The sequence below is a fragment of the Phoca vitulina genome, unplaced genomic scaffold, assembly GCF_004348235.1.
Source record: "Phoca vitulina isolate PV1807 unplaced genomic scaffold, GSC_HSeal_1.0 scaffold42, whole genome shotgun sequence".
Taxonomy (NCBI): Eukaryota; Metazoa; Chordata; class Mammalia; order Carnivora; family Phocidae; genus Phoca; species Phoca vitulina.
The window spans coordinates 8506773-8521166 of NW_022589745.1; the positions used below are offsets into that span (position 1 = coordinate 8506773).

Here is a 14394-nt window from a genome sequence, read left to right on the forward strand (position 1 = left end):
GAGTGCACTTACGGTTTCTTTGGTAAGTATTAATTGCATTATTTTGAGAGGAAATAGTGTGGCCAGTGATCTCCAGGGGCTCCCTGTTAAAATCTCAGAAAAGACAGTTTTAGAAAGGAAATGATAAATCCATAAAAATAAACATATATTCACATGTGGAGGAATCTCTGAAAGAGAAAAGCAGACAAAATTAGGTGTACAGAAGAGCAGAAATGAAGGAAAGCACAGCTCAGACCATGCAGAGAAACCTGCATGGGAAGATGGGGTCAGGGGTGCTGTGTGCTTCAGAGTGGCTAAGGAAGCTGGAAGGGGGCTTGGGGCATTCATCAGGGTGATTATAGTTTAGGGCAGCTGGGCTATTCGATTCCTTCCAGCTCTTCTGCAACACTTACCGATGCCACCAACGTGGGCTGAGCAGGTGGCCGTTGCTAAGGCAGAGTGTGGAGCCTCAAGGAGGAGGGCATGGGGGTCCAGACTTTCGTGAAGACAAGCTTTTGGCACACCCCTCTCCAGGGCATTGTCCTGTCCCCCACAGTCATGTGGGGGCAGTTTACAGTAAACAAAATAAGCAAACAGGAACTCTCTAGTCTGGAAATCAACAAAAAACTAAGACTCCTGAAAAAGTAAATGTTATATAGTGAAGGGTGATAACCTCAATAAAGAGTCAATAAAGCAAACAGAATCCTATAAAACAAGTGTGATTAAGATCAGAACACAGTGAAATTATATGGTATCCAGAACAAAAAAGATGGATTATAGATCTTGGAAATCAAAACTAAAACCTCAGTAGGCAGATGAAATAACCAGACAAGCTCAAGAGTAAAGTAGCCGGAAGGTGCAGCTGAGGCGTGGGGATGGTGTCTCTGAGAAGGCAGCAAACAGGAATGTTGGTGGTCTGTGCTAACACTTGACTGTTCCCCTTGCTCACGGCACATCAGCCATCTGGCTCTCCTGGCCCACTTGGCCACTCCCAGGCAAGTACCCACCTCAGGTCTGTTGCTTCCTCTGCCCAGAACGCTTCTTCCCTTCACATCACTCAGATCCCTCATAGGTCCCCTCCTTAATGAGGTCATCCCCAATAGAATACATTTTGTTTAGTGTTTTATTTGTCTTTCCCCATGGAAGTAGGAACTTTGTAAGACAAATTCACTGCTGTGTCCTTGAAGACTTGAATATGCCCAGCAAATAGTAGTGCTTGTGCCCATCAATGGACTCTTTTCTGTCTTAGGTGCTTCCAACATGGGAGCTGGGAGTGGGAGTGGCTGGTGATGGAGGAACTGATGAGTGAAATTGAGCTAAAATTCTTGATTTAATGGGATGGGATTGATTAACATGTTAGCAGAAAAGAAACATTTAAATATATGTTAAAAAATACAACAGTAATCTCTGGATGTCCAACATCTAAAAAGTAAAGGGAGAGCAACACCAAAAAAACCCAGTGTATGTGGTACAAGGGAAGAACAGGCTGGGGAGGGGAGAGAGAAGAAACTTGGTAAATAAAGTAGTTGACAGAAACACATCCAAATGTATCCCTCATCACAATAAACATAAATGGATTAAATTCACCTAATAGCAGCTGGAAGCTCTGAGACTGGGTTAGGAAAGCTAACAGAATGGGCTTCAAAATTGTGTTATACGCAAACAATGAATCATGGAACACTACATCAAAAACTAATGATGTAATGTATGGTAATTAACATAATAAAATAAAATTTAAAAAAAATCCCTTTTGAAAGATAAAAAAATTTTTTTTTAGAAAATTAAATGGGTGAAGAGATACTTTAAAGTTCAAAGTTAAACCCAAAGAGATGATAATGGTCACAAAACTTTGTAGTTATGCCAGCACTGCTGTGAAATCTAGAAAGCTAGAACAGGAAAAGAATAGGGTAATAATGGAATAGTTGCATAACCATGATTGGAGACTAGTGCATCTCTCCAGAAATACAGACAGAAGACCAATAGAAATGAGAGTCGACCGACACAGCAACATGTGTGATTTAAAGTCATTAACCTCCAAAGAGGAGAGAATTCCTGTGGAATAGAAATTCCAGGAAACGTTCTGGAACCAGACAGAAGTGATGGTTGCATTACATTGTGAATGTGCTAAATGACACTAATGGTAAATTTTACCTGTATTTTGCCATAATAAAATTAAAACTATTCCAGAGCATTGGAAGATACTGAAATCTGTACTTCTGCAAAATCAGAAATAATAATCACCCTCAAACCACATAAGAATAATAAATACACAGACGGTGGCTCTTTTTTCCTGAATACTTCCAGCAATTTGAGAACTCTTGCAGTAAAGGAAGAGAAATTGGGCTGTAAGAACAACGTTCACATGGATGTCAGAGTTCTCCCGGCAGATGTGGCAGAGAGAGGGCATGGAATTTGAAACCCAGAGACTTGGTTTCATGCCTTGATTCCTTTGCCAGGTCACCTGGCCCCCTGGAGAATGTGTTAGCTCTGAAATGAGTAACAGTCGGTAGCAAACATTTTTGAACCCCTACTATGTGCCAGGCATTTAACTAGGTGACTGATTGCTTATTATTTAATCAACAATACTCTGAAGTAGATACCAGTGGGAACATCTTCAGATGAAAAAGCTATGGCTCAGCGAGTTTGAATGACTTGTCTAAGATCACACAGCTACCAAGTGACAGAACAAATCTAGATTCATGCCTACAGGTGTAAGCATTGTTCCACTAACATCACAGCTGCTTTCCATCTTGAGTAATTTACTTCCACCATATGTCTCATATTAGAAAGGGACTGTTGGCTTCAAAGGCTCTCTGTATGATAAAAGTATGGATCCAAAATTCTTTCATTGGGAGAGGTGTTGGGTTGCCTGTGGGAGGTAGTGCTGGATGCCAGCATATAGCCAATATATTACATTATGTATCATCCTGAGTCTGGGCAATCTCAGCATTAATGTTTAGAAACGTTTTAATAACAAGATTTGCATTAAACCTTCCAGATCTGGCTTTAGAGTCTGCAACAGCTCTTTAAGGAAGACATGAACCAAGGGCACGTCCAATGTCAATGGCTTTCGTTTCTTTTTTAGTCTACTTGCTTAGGCAGACTTCCCAGCTCAGAAGGAATTAGCATTTTAATTAACAAAACAGTTGGAAAGCCAGTGCAGAGTTTTCAAGCCCTTCATGTCTAGAGAAGAAACAAGAATCCATGACTACATTTGTCATTCACTGAATATACTGTCCCAGTTTCCCTTTGCCTTTCTTTCTTTAAATTTCTCTCTCTTGGGATCTCTGGCCACTTTAACTCTGGTTCTTGCTCTATAAAAGGATCTTTCCCAAGGGTGGCAGTCCACCCTACTAAGAAGGGTGGGTTTGGTTGCTGTTTTGGGTTGAATCACATCCCCGAAAATATATCCAGGTCCTAACCCCGGATACTTAAGAATGTGATCTTATTTGGAAATAAGGTTGTTGCTCATGTAATTAGTTGAGATGAAGTCATACTGGAATAAAGTGGGCTCCTAATCCAGTATGGCTGGTGTCTTAAGAAGAGAGTGAGTAGCAGAGGAAGGCTGCCATGTAACCATCAAGACAGAGGTCGGAATGATGAACCGGCGAGCCAAGGATTGCTGGGAACCACCAGAAGCTGGAAGAAGCAAGGAAGGATTCTATTCTCAAGTCTTCGGGGAGCATGGCCCTGCTGACACCTTGATTTCGAACTTGTAGCTTTGAGAACTGTGAGAGAATAGATTTCTGTTGTTCTAAGCCACATACTTTGCAGTGCTAGGAAACTCATACAGGTGAGCAGTGCATCCTTCATCTTTCAAAGTTTGGTGGAAGTGTCCTAAAATTCTGGCACTGATGGGAAGTCATGGCTGTAAGACTAAGGCTGATGAAAGGAACACCTTTGGGGTCTCTTGATCTTAGCCAAGCAAGCCAACGGTCCAGCCAACCACACAAACAGCTTAAGTTGTTTAAATACAGAATTAGAAAGATAATTTGCATTTGGTGACCAAGAGCTTCCTTTATATTAATGACAGCCACTATTAACCGAGCTCTTTCTGGTGCTAGGTACTACACTTTCAAGCATTTTTTCATATTTATGATACCATTTAATTCTTGAAACCCAGGGGATAATTGTTACGATGTCTATTTCACAGACTCGACATGAGGCCCAAGCCAGTGAAGGAACTTAAGTCACACAACTAATAAGTGACAGAGGGAGGATCCATCCCACGCTCTGGGCTCTCTGGACGATAGGGGGAACTTAATTTCTACTTGAAATTTGTTATTTAGATATCATACAAACAATATTATACCAACAAATTAGAGGAAAACAATGCAGGTTTCCCCGCCCTTCACCAGACATCTGAGTGTCTGCTGCATGGCAGGCATCATTAGGTTCAGATCCTGGCATGAAGAGAACAGAAACCACCCCTGTCCTCGGGTCACTCGTGCCTCCTTAGCAAACCCGCCATTTTCACTAAGGGCTTCTTCATTCTAGACCTTTTCTCTGCATCTGAATGATTTCTACATAATATCATCATGTATTTTTGTATCATGTTCTTTTTTAATAGTACAACCATAATGTTTATGTTGCTGAATAAGATTTATACTTATTATTTAATGGTGGCCTGACAAATAGAATTTGTGGAGTGGATTATCATGATTCACTCAGTTCCTTCGTGTTGAGCCTTTTGTTTCTGTTGCTCTTTGGCCATCAGACTCTTGGGAAGCAGCAGGATGCACTGGTGAGCCTTATTGCTCTCTCCCAAGCCTGGCCTTCGGTCCCTGAGTTACTAAGTAGTGGGAGAAGAACCTTCCTTAACTTCTCTTTGCTCTTGTTTTCCCACATAGAAGGTGGCAGTGGTCATGAGCGTATTCCCAGGATCCCCCAAATAAATAGTAGTTTGGCACCCTCCTGCTTCCGGGTCAGTCACACATCTGTCCCCCCACCCCGGGTGGTCCCAATGCCTGGTGTCAGGCAGTCACGCTGGCCTGAGGCCAGGGGAGGGGAGTGGGTGCCCCCGGGCCCTCCCATGGCTCATGGAGTCCTACTGGGCAAGACTGGAGAAGGTTACTACAGCTCATGTGATGTGACAATGCAGTAAGCTTCTGGAGCACTGTCCTTTGTCATTTGGGGAAATTCTTAGGACATCTGAGCCCACAACTGATGAGCATAAAGCTACAGGAGAATGTGGTGGACATCCAGGAGAGTGAAAAACAGCAATAATAAGAACAGTAACAACGATGACAAAAATATGCCAGCCAACATTTATTATTTATTATGCACTAGGCACTGTGCTAAGCACTTTAATCTTCAAACAACTCTAAGAGCTGGGTACTGTTCATCTCCATCACACAGAGGGGAAGACCGAGGCTCAGCGTGTAAGCGACTGGCCTGCAGATGCACAGCTGATAAGTGGCGGGGCCGGGGGTCCAGGTGAGTGCATCTGACTGCAGAGCTTGAGTTACTTATGGTAACATTGCTTGTCTGAATGCTAGATGACTGAGCGGTCAGTCACTGTTTGCTTCGTTCATTCTTCTGTTTCATCCAGGTCGGCGTGCCTGGGGGATCCCCGGAGCCCGAAGCTGGGTCCATTCAGGGGGGCTCCGGGGCTCCCTGGGGTCATGGCTCCATGCGGTGGTGCTCTCGACACAGGGAGCCTAGGGCTTTCAGGAAGAGTTTTCTGAAGGAGGACGACACGACGTTGTACAGGACAGGGGTCACCGCTGAACTGACGTAGAAAAGCGTGTTTGTCACCAGGTAGAAGTAGTGATAGAAATTGTAGAGTGTCCTGGAAGAGAAACCCGGGAGGTGTGTTAGAGGACCTGCACCTCCTCACAGGGTCCACCCCTTTCTTCTAGAGAAAGCATCTCTCCTCCAAAGGGCCAGGTGAGGAAGGCCTGTTTTCTGCTACTGGGAAGCATGGTGTGAATTCGATAAATGGTCCATCAACACCAGCTGCCCTTGGCAGGTGCGCTCCACCCAGCCTCTGAGTCCCTGTTCCCCGTGCAGTTCTCGGTGCCCTGCGCAGTGAAGGGTGCACCTGCTGATTGACAGGGGCTGTCTCCTAGCCCGCTGGGACGCCGGGAGCCTTGTGCTGCTGGGGGTGGTCCAGGAGACGTGGCTTCCCTAAGAAGTGAACGTCTTTCTGAGAAGCCATGTTCCTCGCCACAAGGATTCTCAGCTGTGGGGTGGGCTTTGCATATGCATTTGAATGTAAGGGGCACTAGTTGCCCTCGAGGATGAGGCATCTGTTGACACAGCCATTTCCTTGGAGACTACATGGATCTCTCTTCTCTTGGATGTTTGCTTTCCACTTAGGATCAGAGGCATAGTGATTTCCCAAAGGAAGACAGTAGATTCTCTCCTCTTTTCCAGTTGTGTCCCAAAAGGCATACATGGTCTGGTCTCTGTCTAAGGGGCCCTTGTTAGCTCATGGACTCAGGGAGGCTCTGAGGCTTCCTTCCCTCTCCTTGCAATAGCAAGGCCCTCCCCCTGCTCCCCCACCCGAGGGCCTCTCCATCTTGTGGTCAGGATGCCCATAGCCCTGGTCACCACTGAGACTTCTCACTCACGTGACCTTATCAGTTCAGTGAAGTTGCTAGAAAACGCCCTGTTCCCCACCCCCAGCTCAGAGAGTTTGAGGGCACAGACTGGGCAGGACCAGCTAGAATGGAGGCCAGAGTTCCAAAAGACCCAGCAACTGGGAATCCCTGTGGAGAGCATAGAAATTCCTAGGCCCAACCCAGTGGCCCTTTGCCTACATTCTTGGGTCCCTCCGCTGCACCTACCCAGTCCACCCGTCATCGGAAACGTAGCAGTACATGAGCCTGCGGACGTGATACGGCATCCAGCAGAAGACATACACAGCCACAATGGCTCCTGCAGAACAGGTCGGGGGGGACAGAGCGACAGAGAGCAAACGTTCCCACTTATGCCGTCTCCAGGGAGGAAGATGCCAAGGTGACCGCAGCATTTCCCTGGAATTTGTTCCCAGAATCCAGGGGTTGGGAGGGAACTTCGAGGCTATCTGACATTCTGATCTGAATCTGAAGCCAAACCTGATGTTACCCTGATGTCTGGGTGAATGCCCACTTTAACCCCCACCTGTACACCAACATGCTTCTAGAAACTTCTAAAACCTCTATAACCTCCTTCTGACCGCCAGAATATACTCTAAAAACCAGGGCTAGATGTTCCCACCTGATTGGTGTCTAATGGCAGAGACAACTGAACTTAAATGTCCTTCTGCCTCATAAAGCCTCTTCTGTTCCTTTTTCTGATTGACTGATGGTCCACAATCCATCTAGCTCTCAAGTCATAAGCCAGATAGTCTGTTGATTTTGCCATCACCCCCAGATCCAATCTATTAAAAAGCTCTTCCTTAGCATCCCTTGATTCCTCCCTCCTCACCTCTACTGCCCCACCCTAGGGGCTCATATCTCCCGTCCACTGGACTGTGACAGCACTTTCCGAATTGGCCCCTTTGTCCCTACCCTTATACCCCTCCCATTCCCTCCCCTACACCTGCCCTGCCTGGCAAATCCATTCTGTAATCCTGTGTGGCCTCTGGACCAGGGCATCAACATCAACTGGGAACTTGGTAGAAATGCAGAGTCTCGGGCCCACCCAGAGCTACTGAATCAGAATCTCTGGATTGGGGCCCTGTAGCCTGTGTTTTACAACTCTCCACACTGTTCTCACGCACACAGAAGCGGAGAAGCATAGCCTACACTCCAGAGACTGATGAGTAAAACCTATCTCTAAAGCAAATCTCCCTGCATTCTTGGGCATTGACTCTCTATGCTGCCTGTTTTCTATAGAGGAAAGTCCACGCATGTCATGGGCTGCCTCTGTTCTTGTCACATCACATGACATTTAGCTCTTGCATTGCTGTCCTATGGATGACACTGGGGGCATTGATGAGAGCAGACCCTGATCTCTTATTCAGTCTTCCTAGACCTTAGTGAGTACCTGCATTACTGTAGGTGTTTGGAGAGACCTGTTTTCCTGTGCCTCTTAATGTTTCCCCTACAAGGCCAAGTTGGCCTAGATACTTAGAAAAACCAACCAATAATCAATGTTGTATCAGGGAAAGCAGGGAGTTGGTGGGGAACTGGGCTGGGGACCCAGCGGGTCTGAGTCTTCCAGTCCTGGGCAGCAGTTCCCTAACTATAGCTGCTCCTTGTATCCATCCATAGGCTAGACTCCCTGAAAAGTAACCGGGTATCTGTTTGTCTTTATGCATTACTCCCTGGAGCAGATGGGGGTTTCATGCACAGAATTCCCATTCTAGCCTTTAATCATACCACCAAACCCTGTGGTCATACAATTCCCCTGGGGCATAGAGAAAAAAATGAGGCCTGGAGAGAGGTAGTAACTTGCTCAAGGTCACTTGGCCAGGGGCTAGGGGAGGCATCCTTGGAGCCCCAACTCTTCCACTCAGGGCAGTGTTACTGAGTACTTAACTGAGAACCTGGACGCTGTGCTGGAGACGGCGGAGCCGGCAGGAGTCCTTGTGTCTCACCAGGCTGGCCTGGCCCCCCAGGGGGGGCGTCCTCCTCTCCTCACTCGTTAGCTCCACGTGGCTGGGGGTGGGGCTGCCCGGGGCAGAAGTGGATGGCACCTGGGAGCAGAGGGCCACCAGGTGGCTCACAGTGACCCCGTTCAGGAAGGCAGTTAATGCCAAGGGGAGCACGAAGGATACCAGCACATTCACCTGTAAAGGTAATTCCATGGCTTATGGTGGTGGCACCAAGGCTCTGTGATGCTCTGGTCATCAGGCTGTGCCTAGGGCCCAGGAATCTGTAGCAGCAGGAGGGGGGAGGGCGACAGCAGGGCTACAAGATAAGGTTGAGAAGCTTCTCAGAAAGATGGAAAAGAGCAATAAAAATAGGAGACACAACAAGAACATTTGGGATTAGTTGAGGGCACTCATCGTCTACGTAATAGTGGGTTCTAGAAAGCAAATAGAGAAAACAGAGGGGAGGAAATAGTTTTTCAAAATAAACCACATTGAAGAAAGTTTTTCTAAGAGTGAGAGATATAAGCTTCCAGATTGAACGGCTGCTTGGGGGCCCAGAACCATGGATGAAAATAAGCCCACATTGAGGCCTGTTCTTAGGACTTTTAGCATGCTGTGAGTAAAGAAAACCTTGAAAACTTCCAGAGGGATAAGACAGGGCACATACAAAGGATGGGAACCAGAATGGCATTGGACTTCTTTAAGGCAACGGTGGGAGCTGGAAAACCGTGGAGTGATGCTTTACAACTTGTGAGGAATTCTGTGCCCGGCCATCTTATGTTCCATAATCTGGAACATTTTCAGACATGCAAAATTGCACTTTTTTTTTTTTAACCTTCTGTGGAACTTTTCTCAGGTCACAGGAGGTTACAGGAGAATATATTCCATCAAGATAAGGTTGTAAAGCAATAAAGAGGGAGACCCAGGATCCAAAAATAGTGTATGTGGCAGAAGAGCAGAGTGATGGAAGATGATGCTGCACATCCAGTTAGATTGGAGCAGGAGAGGGGGCTCCAGGGGCGACTGGAGGATGCAACTGACTGTTGACTGGATGGGTCTGGACATACTGAAATAGTATTTATGCTTCTAGTAGAGGAGTAAAACATGCCTGAGAAATAGATCACAGGAAACTAAGCCAATTGAAAAAAAGACCATTATTGATGGCAAGGAAGCAAAGGTAACATTGGAAAGGAAATATAATAAAATATATGACATGGTTCATCTGTGAAGAACGTTTTGCATAGTTGCAGTACGTAAGTACTGAGCGTAAGACGAACCTTATTATTATTGCACTGGAGGAGCCGTGAGAAGTGTGTGGATGCAGGACGAGGAGGGTAGGGATGCAGTGCAAGAGAGCAGAATGCTCTTTCTCTCCGGTTAGAAGACACTGCATGAAGTGTAAAAACTGCAAAATCAAGCAGGCATGTTCTTTAGAAATATGTAGGCAAAGAGCAGCAAAAGCTAAGGGTGGACGGTAGCTGCCCCTCAACAAGAGAATATAAATCAAAGTGTGAAAGGGCGGTAAGGGAACAGCGTTTTATGTTACAAGCCTTGTGACGTAATTATTGGTTGATATTTTTTGACTTTTGAAAAACAAGCTTATTATATAATACCTTGTTTTTTAAATGTTTAATTTTTAAAATTCTAGGTATATGGGGCGCCTGGGTGGCTCAGTCGGTTGAACGTCCGACTCTTGGTTTCAGCTTAGGTCATGATCTTGGGGTCGTGGGATTGGGTCCCATGTCAGGCTCTGCACTGAGCGCAGAGTCTGCTTGAGATTCTTCCCCCTCTGCTCCTCCCTGTGCTCATGCTCTCTCTCTCTCTCTCAAATAAACAAATAAATAAAATCTTAAAAAATATTCAAAATCTATGTGTTATAAGGTTTTTCCTTATTGGTTCTGTGTGAACATTTTGTTTTAAACTGAACATTTTAAGTTTTTATTTTTTTAAAGGATTATTTATTTGTGGGGGGAGCAGGGGTAGGGGCAGAGGGAGAGGGAGAGAGAGAATCCTCAAGCAGATTTTGTGCTGAGTATAGGACCCCACATGAGGCTTGATCCCAGGACCCCAGGATCACAACCTGAGCCGAAATCAAGAGTCCAACCCTTAATTGACTGAGCCACCCAGGTGCCCCTAAACCGAACATTTTATTCTTTTACTTTTTTTTCTGTTTTTTTTTAAAGATTATTTATTTATTCATTTGAGACACAGAGATAGAGAGAGAGAGAGATCATGAGCAGGGGGAGAGGCAGAGGGAGAGGGAGAAGCAGGCTCCCTGCTGAGCAAGGAGCCCGATGCGGGGCTTGATCCCAGGACTCTGGGATCATGACCTGAGCCAAAGGCAGAGACTTAACCATCTGAGCCACCCAGGTGCCCCTTTCTGTTTTGTTTTGTTTTTAAGATTTTATTTATTTGAGAGAGAGAGAGTGAGCGAGCCAGAGAGAAGGAGCAGGGGAGAGGGAGGGAGAAGCAGACTCCCCACTGAGCAGGGAGCCTGATGCAGGGCTCAATCCCAGGACTCTGGGATCATGACCTGAGCTGAAGGCAGATGCTTATCTGAACCACCCAGACACCCCTAAACTGAACATTTTAATAACATTTTAAAATCAGTAAAAAATATCTGGGTTGGGTGCTGTACCTTTTTAAGGAGTTATCACTCAATGCTTTTTTCTTAACGCATGCTCACAAATCAGCAGCATCAAGAGAAAAATAGAACACTAAGTGACAGTCATTTTAGTTTGTTGCAGAGCCAAGCAGGGTTTTATCAGCAACAACATACTTATTAACAAATTGTAATTTTGATACCCATCAAGACAGAAATCTAAGGTAAAAATATATTCATCAGTTAGTAATTAATCTTTGGGAGCTTTGAAATACTAGACAATTTTTTGTACTTTCAAAAACTATGAGCAATTTTTTTGTGGTCAAAAAGCACTGATAAATATGGACAGTGAGCGATAAGACACTAAAAAGGAAGGTGGACTGAAATAATCCTAATTTGAGTTTGGTTATTTTGTTGTGTTCACATAGACTGTGTGTCTCAAGTTAAATATTTTTTAATATACCATTTGTCGAATAATGCTGTTACCGTGAAGGAATTCACTACGCATAATGTCAAAAGCTTGCCCCTGGCACATTTCACGGTTTCTATTGCCTTGGTCAGTTTGCACCACATAATGTAAACTATGCAAGCAGTGTATTCACAGCACAGACCTTGCTTGGCTCTCTCCCTGCCTTAAGCCCAACTCCAAAATAGGTGCAGCCTGGAAGCTACCACCCTAGTCTGTGAAAACTGGTGGACCTTGGCTACCACGCCTTTTGAGCATGTGGTTCCTGGTTCATTGCCACGGCCATACCAGGGTGCAGAAGGGAGCTACACAGACCTAAGGCAGGAGCTCCAGTGCTCTGACTATTCAGCTAGATCATTCTGCTGCAACTCAGAATCTGCATGGAGGCTGCTGGGACTCGATGGGTGCTCTAGATAACGTGGCTCTGTGGCTGTGATGTGCTTGGGCCGGCATGGCGGAAGGCAACGTGCGGACTGGACTGATGGGGTCTCAGGGCATGATTAGTCCACCTGACGTGGTAGGAGCAGCCCACTATTGTCAGTGGGGCCCCTCCTTCTGACTGTGGTCTAGAGTCCCTGCATGACCAGTTTCATTAGTGTCATTACTGTTCTGCTTGCTGGTGTGTTTCTGCTTTTGTTTTTGTCTTCTTTATCATCAGGTCCAGATTTGGGTAAGGAATGTGACAACCCACAAACATGTCTGATATAGGAAGTGGATTTTTAAAAATTAGCGATCCTACCTTGTTGCTTCTGAGTAATTCTCCATAGTGACCATAGTAAGCAACTTCTGAAGCCAAGTGGAATGTTTCCTAATCAGGTTTAACTTTATATTTTTCCAAATTCTTGTTAAGGCTACAATTAATATATGTATTTCTTCTGAAATCATTAATATTGAATATTCAGGCTTTGCTTTTATATCTCCACAAAATCCCATTAAACTGGATATGTCTGCAGTGAGGCTGAATGAAGATGGTTAGTTTTGATGATAAAAAAGTAAAAGGCTGGAGTGGATTATGAAATCTATATTTTTACAGCACCCCTCCCCAACAATTCTTATGCCCAGTGACGTTTGGTCATCACTCTTGCACCACTGGGAAGAGCGCAGACTTTCAGAATTAGTTTTGAATTCAAATCTGGACTTCTCTTAATGCCTCATTTTTGCCAAGCCTCTCTGCAAGTCCTCTGTAAAATGGGGCAGTGAGACCCAAATTTTCGGAGTCGGGGCGGTCGCGAGTATTAGAAGTGAAAACACCGGCCCTTTAGCACCCCCCCCCCTCCGCCCCCTTACCTGAATGAAGACCCGGAGCGTGGTGCGGCTCACCAGCACCGTGCACACTCGCGAGGCGGGCTCCGGCTCCCCGTCAGCCGTCTCCAGCTCGTACTTCTGCCCCATGATGATTGCCATGGGCAGGGCGAGGCCGAGCGAGGCGGCCCAGACGAGCGACAGCAGGCGGCGGGTCCGGCGCGGCGACAGCAGGCGGCGGGCGCGCAGGGGCTGGCACACGGCCAGGCAGCGCTCGGCGCTCAGGCTGGCTACGCTGAGCACCGTGGTGTAGGCGCACAGCTCGCGCACGAAGTAGTAAGCGCGGCAGCCCAGGTCGCCGAACGCCCAGGGGTAGTGGAACCACACGAAGTTGTAGAGCTCCACGGGGACGCTGACCAGCAGCAGCAGCAGCCCGGAGAGAGCCAGGCTGAGCACGTGGTAGCGCAGGCGCCCCGGGGGCCCGGCGCGCCCCTTCAGCACCACGTGCGCGGACAGCGCATTGCCCGCCGTGCCCAGCGCGAAGATGAGCGCGTAGAGAGCGGTGAACAGCACCTTGGCCCAGAGGCGCGTGTCCACGCCCAGCCGGGCGTCCAGGCTCAGCGCGGGGCTCGGGCTGGGCCTCGGGGGCTGCGGGTTGCTGCTCTCCATCCCGCTCCCGCGGCCGGCGCTCCCTCCCTCTCACTGCGCGGAGACCGGGCGAGCTGCCCAGAGAGGAGAGCGAGCGCCTCCTCCTCGCCGGGAACCTCCAGGATGGGAGGACCCGCCCCCCCCCCCCCCCCCCCCCCCCCCCCCCCAAGGGTGCCCCTGAGCAAACGCCGGGCGGGATGGGACAGCGAATGTGAGCCTGTTGGCTGCGTTTACATTTCTCCGTTCAGTTCAACCCACAGAAGCGCTGGGTGCTGGATGGAAGGTGATATAGGGGCGTTGGGCCTGACTTACCAGCTGTGTGAACTTGGGCAAGTTTTTTAACCTCTCAACCCACTTCTGCATTTAAAAACTATTGTCTACATTGCAGAATCTCCGTGAAGATTAAATGAGCCAATCTGTGAGAAAGCTCCAAGCCTTCAGCATAAATAGGCATCCCGTGGGTACCAGGCACCTGGCCCGCTTGCACCGTGCTGCTATGTGCATGTCGTCCCAGAAACAGCTGGTCAAGGACTTGCCAGAACGTTGGCACTTTGCTGTTACTCTGCTTGCTAAAGGGCTGTTTGAACACCACACTAACATCCTCCAGGGATTCCTTTGTCACTGGTAGATGCATCCTCAGGGTATCAGGCTTTCCAGGCTTTTAGGATGTCATTCCCATGGAGCAGGGTGAGGAAGTGAAAAGAGTGTGTTAACATGCTTTAAAACCTTTCATTGGTCTCTTTCCTTAACCCTTGTAAATGCCAGAACTTTAGAGTTAAAAGGCCCTTAATTATCTTGCACTTAGAACCCCTGATCCTTACTAGAGCCAAACACAGGTCTCCTGATTTTTTGTCTTTGGCAAAGTTGCTATGCCCCACTGGTAGTTTAATCTTCCATCCAGATATATAACCTTACAGTCACATTGTGGGCTAA

General features: G+C 47.0%; 1 protein-coding gene across 2 annotated transcripts; it reads right to left on the reverse strand.

The window, feature by feature from the left end:
- Positions 1-5241: 5241 nt before the first annotated feature.
- Positions 5242-13500, reverse strand: NTSR2 (neurotensin receptor 2). Of its 2 annotated transcripts, none has more exons than XM_032430090.1 (4): positions 12859-13500; positions 8449-8605; positions 6771-6861; positions 5242-5770 (listed from the first exon to the last, which is right to left on the reverse strand). In XM_032430090.1, the coding sequence occupies exons 1-4, from the start codon at positions 13480-13482 to the stop codon at positions 5602-5604; spliced, it is 1041 nt and encodes a 346-aa protein (XP_032285981.1). In that variant the 5' UTR covers positions 13483-13500; the 3' UTR covers positions 5242-5601. The 2 variants fall into 2 exon arrangements, with proteins under 2 accessions (XP_032285981.1, XP_032285980.1); XM_032430089.1 differs by having other exon boundaries at positions 8449-8698.
- Positions 13501-14394: the final 894 nt, after the last annotated feature.

What these genes read in the sequence shown, in the direction of transcription:
- NTSR2 (XM_032430089.1), bottom strand. Translation starts at nt 13,482, where the DNA reads ATGGAGAGCAGCAACCCGCAGCCCCCGAGGCCCAGCCCGAGCCCCGCG. An exon ending in GCACAGCGTCCAGGTTCTCA is followed by an intron (nt 6,862 to 8,448) that starts GTTAAGTACTCA and finishes CCTGTTCTGCAG; the next exon opens with GAGCCATTGTGGCTGTGTAT. An exon ending in TCCGATGACGGGTGGACTGG is followed by an intron (nt 5,771 to 6,770) that starts GTAGGTGCAGCG and finishes TTTCTCTTCCAG; the next exon opens with GACACTCTACAATTTCTATC.